Raw genomic sequence first — 9,912 nt, forward strand, 5'->3', positions numbered from 1 at the left:
ACTCTTCTGAGGTCCTTTAAAATTCCTCCAACTCTAAACATTTTCATCCTTGACCAATGTCTCCTCTTCTTCTCCTTTCACCATTCCATCATTCCTATGCAACCTTCTCTTTATCATCTTTATCCTGCATAAGTAGTCTTTATCCTCACTAGACCACTGACTCACACAATACTTGTTTTCCTACCCAGGCAAAACTCCATGGTTATAAGACCACAGAGAGGATCATAGATCTAGAGTTAGAAAGACCTTAAATGCCATCTAGTCTTCTGCCTTCATTGTCCAGATAAGAAAAATGAGGGTGAAAGATGTTAGATTGTTGCTTAGTGGACACACAACTAGCAAACATTATACCAGGCATATGGTAGGATTTGAACCTAGATCTTTCCAACTCTAAGCCCTGAATTCTATCTACCATGCCACTTTCCCTCAAGGAAAGATCCCTAATACCAATTTTCCCAAACAGTCTCCCATACCTAGCTGCTTAGATCAGAGGGTGGTAGGTCTCAGACCACATCATCAGCTATTTCAAAAAGATTTAGTCACCTTTCCCTCTTAACTTTGTATCATTCTCATTTTAAAAATTTGAAACTCTTGATAATTCCTACTAACCACTTGTTTGCATGCCCATTGGAGAAGGTGCTAAAGGTAATCAAAGATTCACATGCTCCAGTTCTCTCTCTCTCTCTCTCTCTCTCTCTCTCTCTCTCTCTCTCTCTCTCTCTCTCTCTCTCTCTCTCTTCCACATTCAATAGATCACTATGACTTCTTTGCTTTACTCAGTCTCAGAGACTGTGACCATCTCATTCAATCTTCCTGAGCTTCTTCCTTCCCCATCACAAATTCTGTTTTTTCACCTTTCTTTTCATCCATTCATCTGGCATCTTTGCCAAGGTTCCTTCTCTATATTTTTCTTCTGGATCCTATCTTATCCTACCTCAGAGACCTTTCTCTGGCAATTATCCTTAACATCTCTTTGCATCTTCAGTATCTAATCTTTCCCTAGTCTCCTCAATTGATCACTCAGTTATCAATGAGCATTTCTTCAGCACCTACTATGAGCCTAGTACCGGGTTACAAATAAGAAATTCATCCCTGGCCATCAAGAGTTTACCATTATATTAGGGGAAGTGCAATACATATTAAGAAAAGATTTAAATACAAGATAATTTGGAGGGGAAGGTACTAGCAAGGGCAGGGGATCAAAAAAAGAACTCGAGTACCCTTGAGGTAGCAGGTGGTACTTAAATTAAGCTTTGAAGGGAATCAGGGATTCTAAGAGGTAGAGAGGATGAATGAGAGCATTCCAGGCACAGGGAACAATGAAGTCAGAGAGAGAATGTTATGTGCAAGGAACTCCAAGTAGATCAATTTGGCAGAACCATGGAGTAAATAAAGGGAGCAATGCATAATTGGCCTGGAAAGGTAGATTGTAGGCGGTTTGTCCAGGACTTTACAGGCCAAATAAATTCTTTAAAATATCAGGGAGAATTGGAGTTTATAGAGCACAGTCAGACTGGTGCTTGAGACATGTGCTTTGGCAACTGTTCCAGACCAAACAAGAGGCTGTTGCCATAGACCAGGAAGGAAGTGGGTTGGTTGTGGCAGGAGTGGAGAAAAGGAGACAAATACCTATCCAGTCTTCAAGTGTTTCCTAACCTACATGTGTTTCCTAAACTCTGCCTTCCGAAATTATCCTATTTTCGCTCTCCTTCCCTTCACCACTAAATTTTTTTTGGAAGAGTAGTCTATCTATGCTTCCACTTCCTCTCTAAATATTCTCAAAATTGTAGTAACCCCCCCCAAAATGTGAGATGTCCAAATTTAGCTACACCTCCACTCCCAAAGTTCATATGAATTATTTGCACCTGACCTGTAGTAGAACCTTCTGAGTTCATATTGTTCTGATCAACCACAGTTGGACACAGTAAATCTTGACCCCAACATAGAGATGTCATTTAGTTCCTTTTCAAAAGGAAAACAACCCATTGACCACTTACTCTTCAACCCTTTGCAGACAGACAGCATCCATCATTCTACTGCAACTGCTCCCTCAGAGGTCAGCAAGGAACTTCCAATCATCAGTCCTGATGCCCTTTTGTCACTTGGTTTCTCTGCTAACTTTGGATTGGAAATTATTCATCACACCCTCCTTGAAAGTCTTCCCCTATTTCAGTTCCATGACATTTTTTTTGCAAGGCAAATGGGGTTAAGTGACTTGCCCAAGGCCACAAAGCTAGGTAATTATTAAGTGTCTGAGGATGGATTTGAACTCAAGTACTCCTGACTCCAGGGCTGGTGCTCTATCCACTGCACCACCTAGCAGCCCCTCCATGATATTTGATTCTCCTACCTCTTTGCTTTTTGGTCTCTCTCCTTCAGTAGGTCCTGGGTTCAAATCCAATACATGTACTACCTGCATTAACACTAAGATCAGGTAAGTCACTTATTTTCCCTAGACTCAGTTTCCTTAATTACCTAAAAGGGGAGTGGCCATACTAAATAGTCCTTAAGGTATTTTCTAGCTTCAGGTCAAGGTTAATAGTCCCCAAATTTTAGTCCTTGGCACTTTTCCCTTTTTTCCCTGCATTTGCATCCACTCCTGTATCTCTGTGTAGGTGATTTCCAAATTTTTATCTTCAGTCCTGAACTTTCCCTAGGGTTCCAGGCCTGCATATCTAACTGCCTGCCATGTCTACTGGGATGCTTTGCTGGAAATTGAAATATGGATTCCTGGGCCCAACCCTGAAGAATGGAAGATCCTTGAGGGCAGTGACTTTTTTCTGTTGCTTTATGTTCTCCGTGCCTTGCTCAGTACCTAGTGTATATAAATTCTATCTAATAGATGCCTGTTGGAATGGATTGTAAACCTCCACAAACCCATCACTTTCTACCTCACTCTACCTTCTCTCTTAGATTTCAATATTTCTCTTAATGGCACCACTTATCTTTCCAATAACATAAGGTTCAAAATCTTGAAATTACATTTGGCTTTTTGTCACCCTAAATATCTAATTTATTGCCACATCATCAGTCTCTCTAGCATCTGCTTCTTTTCGTTTCTACCATCACCAATCAAATTCAGTTTCCAGGTACTATAGCCTGGACTATTCCAACAGGGAAATATTTTCCTAGTTTTTTCACATTCCAATCCCAATCCAAATCCCAAAATATATTGCATCGTAAAGCACAATTCCTATCATGCCTTCTCCTGATTAAACACTTTTTAATAGTTTCCCATCATTTACCAACTAAGAGTTTAAAGTCCTCAACCTACAAAATCTGACCCCAATCTGCATCTGCCCTCTCTACTACTTCTCTATCTCCCAACACACATATCCTAAACTCTAGTCAAATGGAACTCTACTTAGTGTTACTTGATTATACCAAAAGTATTATCCAAGTTTTTTTTTCTTTTGCTTTTGTACTTCATTCATGTACTTCACTCACCCTGATGATATACTCTCCCTTTAGAATTTGGAATTGGGAGTATCTTGATTCAAACCTATTTGAGCCTCAGTTCCCTCCTTTGTAAAATAAACAAGTCAGACTAGATGGCTTCTAAGTTTCCTTTCGGTTCTGAAATGATCATCTTACAGCCTGCTGAGTCCCTAATGAAGATAATTGATTTAAAAAGCTTCTCAAATTTTAAAATACATTCCAGATGCCAATTATTTTCATCTCTACAGCTGAAATCCTGTCTGAAGACAAAGAAACAATCCTTGCCTTCAAGAAGTTTCTATTCTGTTAGGGCAGGGGTAGGGGAACTTCCTGTCAAGGGATGGGCCCTTGATCTGGTTCTGCCAAGGCAAAATTCAATATTCAAAAAATTCAAAATTCAATAAGTCTACAAGCTTTTTAGGGGCAAATTAATTAAATGTTTGACCAAATATAGTAGGAGAATGATGTTTATAAATATCTAAATATCCTTGGCAGAAAAAATGTTCCCCACCTCTATTAAGGGAATATAAAACATATACAAATAAAGATAGTGAATATACCTTGTGCAATACAATATGACTTGATGAATACAGAACTGGCCTTACTGTCAATGTAACCCCGGGGCAAATTACTTCTCAATGCATCAGACAATTGTCTAAGACTAGAATTTGTAGAGCAGGTGGTGATCTGTATGGCAGAGAAAGTTCTTCCCTAGGATTTTCCTTCAGAGGCAAAATCACAAGACTGATTGTAAAATTGGTCTGTCTCGTGTCCTAAGCTGGTGGCAGCTAAGTGGTACAGTGGATAGAATACTTGACCTGAGTTCAAATCGTGTAAGACCCTTATTAGCCAAGTGACCCTGGGGGAAGTCCCTTAAGTTCTGTTTGCTTTAGACACCTCAACTATAAAATGAGGATAGGAATAAGACTGTCTCTTATGGTTGTTGAGATCATCAAATGAGTTGATAAATAAAAAGGGTTTTGCAAACTTTAAAGCAGTTGTACAAATGCCAGTATTCCTGCTTTATCTCTCCTAGTTGACTGGAAGTGGGACTTTGCTTTATTAAGTTTTGGATACTCAGATCACAGCATACATTCCACTTTTGGAGAGGAACTCAATATGTATATGTGTGAAAATATATATATATATTATACATTTGTATAATATATATGTATTTAATTGAATAGAAAGCTTCATCTTCCTAAATACCCTGCCTTCCCCCTCTAAATCAAATGTGAGCCATCACTGCTCTCCCTCAATGCCCTCCCCACTCAATTTCCCCACCCCCCAGGCTCTCAGCCCTTTACCCTACACAATCCATGTGATTCTTAGTTGCTCACCAGGGACTTATTCTGTCCCAGTTTACCCAAAGATGACTCATGAGCCTGGCCACAGAGAGACTGCAGCTCCTCCTTCCCAGCAGCAGTGTTCTTAAAGCCAAATGAGCAAAGATTTTCCATCTCATGTCTATCCTGTGGTACAACCATGGCCCAGTATTTGTCTTTCCCCCTTCCTTACCCCACACAGAGTTCCCAACCCATTTTCTGGCAAATCCAAGTAATGCTAAAGTTTGAGGGACTTTCTATTCCTGCTTAGGAAAACAGCAACCTGGGGGGGGGGGGGCATTAAAACATTCCTTGCATAGGAAGAATGATTTTTCCCAGAACAAGATCAAGTGGCTCCAAAGACATTCCATGGCTGGGAAAGTGAGAATGCTCTAGGCCCTGCTCTGTGGCTATGTGACCTTTGATAAGCTGCATTCTTTCTCAGAGCATTCTGGAAAAAGGGGGCTCTTACCCATGAGTGGGAGAATGGCATAGTACTCGGAAGGATATAGATGGTAGGGCGTGGAAAATTCCTTGCTGATGGGAAAACCAGACCATAGAAAGGAAGAACTGGGGTTCAAACCTTAAGCATTATAGGAGGAGTAGAAGCCAGATCTAGTTACCTTCCTCTTCTCTATTCCTATCCCCCCCCCCCAAGTTGTGGGATCCAAAGGACTGTTCCTCCAAGACCCTTGTTTATCTAGGCCCTTGTTGAATATTATTCCCTATTGGTAATGGTTATGACTGCCTTCCTTCCCCATGTGTTCCCTAATTTCAGGCCTTCATCTGAAAATGAGAAAGAAGTTTCTAAACTGGTGTGATATAACTTTCTACAAAATCCTGACCTGAAATCACAGTTATATTATTTTGGATTAGTCCTTAAAAGAACATAGATTTTTCTCTTAAAAAAAAGTCTTGTTAAATGATGACTGCTACTCAGGAAACAGAGGGAAGATTAACATGGATTGTTTGAAAAGTCAAATTGGTTTACCTTGGAAAGAAGAGAGCTCACTGGACAGTGGGGAATGGAACAGATTTTAATGGAAAATATAGCTTCAGTGAGGTAGGAAAAGATGGAAAGTATAGACTGGGGAGGGTGGGGCACAATAGGGAAACTTTAGGAAGCCAGTGGGCATCTAATCTAATTTCCTTGAGTTCAAGGATTTTCTCACTTTTGTAGTTGTATCCCAAAGGCTTAGCATAATCACATTTAGTAAATGTGTTGATTGATTGATAGGTTAAAGAGGGCCTTAATTGCCTGAAGGCTAGTGGGAGGGGTCCAAAAGATACTTTAGGATTTGTGCCAGAAACAATGAGTCCTACACTACCCAGTCTAGCTATTCTCTCCAGGACACTCCAGATGAGACTTGTGTAGGCCAATTTTTCTATTTTGCTTGGGGGGGAAGATGAGGTGGGGGATATGGGAGACAGTGAAAAGCTCTGGAAGGGAGAAGATACCTTATATATAGGAGATTGTACATGGTTCAGGGCATCTGGTTCTCTTTAACCTTAGTGTATAAATCATAGAGTGGGTAGAGGGCAAAGAGAGAAATAAATAAATCCCATCCTGTGCCTGTTCTCTAGTTTTCAACCAGCCCAGAAATGAGTCCCAAGGCAGAGTATAAAGAGGGAAGGGAGGTCTGATAACCTCTATCCAGGAAGCTGAACAAATTCTTAGGATTCCAGTCCACCAAGTGGAGTTTCTGTAGGAGGGGGAACCTTTAAAGGATAACTGATAACTTGTGGTGGCCACCAGAAGGAGGGTGGGAGTGGGGTTTGGGGAGGTCCATCCTTAACTCTCCATTTTCCACCAAATGGAAACTCTCCCCAATATTTCTAGCTTTGAATACCCACCTCCCTGATCAAACTTGAGAATCAGAGAATTCTCTGAGCTAACCTCTACTGTGCATTCGACGGACAAAAAAAATTCACTCGAGTCAACAATGTTGTCACTACCCTTTGTCAGGGACATTTTCATTCTGTGACTGGCATGAAATGGTAATGGTAAGGCCCCTGAACCCTTAACCACAACTGGGGAGGGAACAGGTATGAGGTCATGGGAGTACAGAGAAGGGGCCTAGACAGAGGGTCCCCCAGCAGGACCTAAGCAGCAACAAGTCCCAAAGATTGGGAACTAATCCCCATCTATTCCATTCCCTTGGGGTTATTCCCCAAATGCAGGAGTTCTGAGACAGTCATTATGGCTCCTTTTGAAGGCACACTAGGCTAAGTCTGGCTCCTTCTGCCTCTTTCACATCATCCTAGAAGTACCCCTCCCATGGTTGAAGGAACATCTTCTTTACTGGGTGAGCACTGGAGTCCAGACTGTGCCTGATGACAATCTCTTGGGTTGAGAGAATGGGATTGCACATGAGGAAAAGAGGTTCTTCTGAGAGTAGTGAGAGACTCTCAGTACCTTTTCTGACTTCCTGCTACCCAGAAAAGGGAGCAAATTGAAGACAGATAGTCCAGAGCCGTCTGTGTCTCTATTGAAGGCAGTGGCATTTCTGGGACCTCCAAGGGTTGAATCTTCCTTCTCAGTCTTTTCTGACATTCCACTCTCCTCCCCAGGAGAAGCAAAACTCCATGGACACTATTTCCTTCTGCTCCTATCCATTTATGAGTCCACTTTGTTCATCCTGACCAGCAGGGATAGTTCAGGCTCCCTGGTTTCTTAAAGGGCTGGGAAGCTGAAGAGGGAGAACAATGGTTAGTTAAGGCTAAGCAACAACCAGGCCATCACCAGGAAGCAGAGGACAGCAGTCAGGCAAATACAGAAAGGCTTATAGGAGTAGGGGGGAATAGCTAGCAAGGGTAAAAAATTGCTTCTTAGGGAACAAGGTCATCCTTAACATTGACAAAGACAACTATAGAGGGGTTTGAATTGTAACAAATAATCTTTTCAAGCCCTCAAAGATGACTGCACTTCCAGCCCTCTCCTTATTAGAAGAGGAGGAAGAACTGAGACTTGGATATGAATTTTTTGGATTGGGGGGGTAGAAAAATAGAGGTTTCCTGAAGAGAGACTGAAGGAGATTAAAGCTATGGACTCAGTAGGGCTTGAAGAAACTTTAAAAGATTCTTTAGTCTGACTCCTTCATCTTGCAGACAAGTAAACTGACTCAAAGAAGGGAAAAGATTTGCTGAAAGTCACTCTATGTCTTCCTGGCAGAACATGGTCTTCTGGAAGTCTTTCTGCCATATCATGCTGCCTCCTCCCCCTCTACCCTGAAGTCTTGTGGCTCCCTCCTTCCCCACCCCATCTCCAAGATGGATAGTATCTGGGGCAGAGGGCATTGGGCTGGAATTCAAGTCTCTTGGGTTCTATTCCTGTTACCCTCCCCACTCCCACCAGATGGGTTAGTTTTCCCTAAGCTTGGCCTGTCTGCCCCTCCTCCTTTATGGGTCATTGCTTGGCTGGGAATATGAAATGTCATGAAGAATGAATCATGGTGTTTCTCTGCACCCTCCTGGTGCCCTATCATGCCCAGTCTCTGCTCCTCTAGACTTCATGCCCACTTATTGCCCTTATTCACTCTAAGGACAATTTGTACAATCATTCCCCTCACTCTCTGAGGAAGGGAAGTGACCACATATCTCTGGGTCTGGAACCCTGAAGCAGATAGCCACCCATGCCTACAAGATACCTCTCGCCATTATTTGAAACCATCACATTGTTGATAACTTACTCCTCTTAAGATAGTTAGAGGAGACTCTATCTATGTGAAGAGCACTAGTTTAGGTCTCTTTGGTCACTTTGATCCTGAGGGTCTCCCCCTTGACAGTGAAAAGAAAGGAAAAACAAATGATCTTTTAATCACTGGGCATTCAAAATCTCTCTCTCTCTCTCTCTCTCTCTCTCTCTCTCTCTGATGAAAGGTTTCTTTACAACACTGACTGGGATTTTAAGTTAAAAATTTCATTCTGTAGCATCTCAGTCTTATTTCTGAGTCCCGTCTTTCTGCCCCTTCCTTTCAAAGCCAGAGCTCCTAGCTTCTTATCCTTGTCTTCCTTTCTAGATCATATCCTAAAATTACAATCTATCCCAAGGGAACCCTCACCTGCCTCCAAATATCTGCAAATCTGGAGGCGGGGAAATTCACTCATTAGATGTGTGACACAGAAGAGCGCTTTTTGTCTCAAGACAGTTGGACTGGAGAGGACTCCAAAGGTCCCTCCCAGTGCCAACATTTCAGGAATTCTTGACTTTAATCGATAACTCCACGATTCCAATCCTGCCTCATTCTAGGGTTCCTTGATAAATCAGAGAACAAGACACACACACACACACACATGGGTTTCAGTCAGACCCTTTCCAAGCCATCTCCAGTTATCCTCGAATCCGACTTTTGGGATTGCCAGCTTTCTGAGGAACCTGCTGGGAAGCCCCTAGCTCCCTTCCTTGTCTTTCGAAGACTGTGTTACGGTCTGGGGGAAAGGTGGAGGGGGGAGAATGGGAATGGGCCGGACAGTCCATCCAGAAGATTCTTAACCCTCTTCACTGTCTCCAGAGGGGGCTCACCCTGAGCAAGAAGGAACCCCCTTTTCCTTCCACGAGGCTCCGAGCGGGGGAGCTTGCTGGCCGGTTCACCCCGGGTCCTATCTTCTACAATCTTTTCAGCCTGCCCCAAAGTAGCGGTCCCTCTCTGGAGTCGGCCCCCTGGTCTGGGGCAGAGCCAGGCTACTCACCCCGCGGGGCTCCGGGCGGCGGCGGCGGCTAGGACACCAGGGTCCCCGGGCCCAGGCTCCCCGGGCCCAGGCTCCCCGGGCCCAGGCTCTGGCGGGCCCGGACCGTCTGGATGGCCTGCTGGTTCTTGAACCTGACCAGCCCCAGCGTGATCTGGGCGTTCCAGCCGGGGTCCTCGAGGGGGCCGCGGAAGTCGATCTCGCCGCCGTCCTCCGTCACCAGGGTGAAGTAGACGTGGCGGTCGGTGCTCTCCACGCACTCCACGGCCCGGAGGCGGCCGAAGCTGAGCTCCTTGGGCCGCCCGCCGGCGCCCCGGACCTCGAAGAGCTGCAGCCCCCGCTCGGTCAGCACGCAGCGCTTGCGCTTCCAGAGCTGCAGCAGCCCCCCGCTGCGCTTCTCCAGCACCCCCTCCTTCAGCACCTTCGGGCCGGCTGCCGTCATCGGGGCTCCGCGCCCGCGGGC

At 44.1% G+C, this 9,912-nt stretch overlaps 1 protein-coding gene across 2 annotated transcripts; it reads right to left on the reverse strand.

Moving 5' to 3' along the window:
• Positions 1-6,707: 6,707 nt before the first annotated feature.
• Positions 6,708-9,912, reverse strand: PHLDA3 (pleckstrin homology like domain family A member 3). 2 transcript variants are annotated; one of them, XR_012475652.1, is made up of 2 exons: positions 9,286-9,446; positions 6,708-7,453 (listed from the first exon to the last, which is right to left on the reverse strand). XR_012475652.1 is itself a non-coding variant. In XM_074222352.1 (2 exons), exon 1 carries the CDS (start codon positions 9,889-9,891, stop codon positions 9,481-9,483), a length of 411 nt encoding a protein of 136 aa, XP_074078453.1. In that variant the 5' UTR covers positions 9,892-9,912; the 3' UTR covers positions 6,708-7,453; positions 9,453-9,480. The 2 variants fall into 2 exon arrangements, 1 of the variants encoding a protein (XP_074078453.1); XM_074222352.1 differs by lacking the exon at positions 9,286-9,446 and adding an exon at positions 9,453-9,912.

This window comes from Macrotis lagotis, chromosome 2, assembly GCF_037893015.1.
Source record: "Macrotis lagotis isolate mMagLag1 chromosome 2, bilby.v1.9.chrom.fasta, whole genome shotgun sequence".
Taxonomy (NCBI): Eukaryota; Metazoa; Chordata; class Mammalia; order Peramelemorphia; family Peramelidae; genus Macrotis; species Macrotis lagotis.

Excerpts from the sequence above, each read along its gene's own strand:
- PHLDA3 (XM_074222352.1), bottom strand. The coding sequence starts at position 9,891 with ATGACGGCAGCCGGCCCGAAGGTGCTGAAGGAGGGGGTGCTGGAGAAG.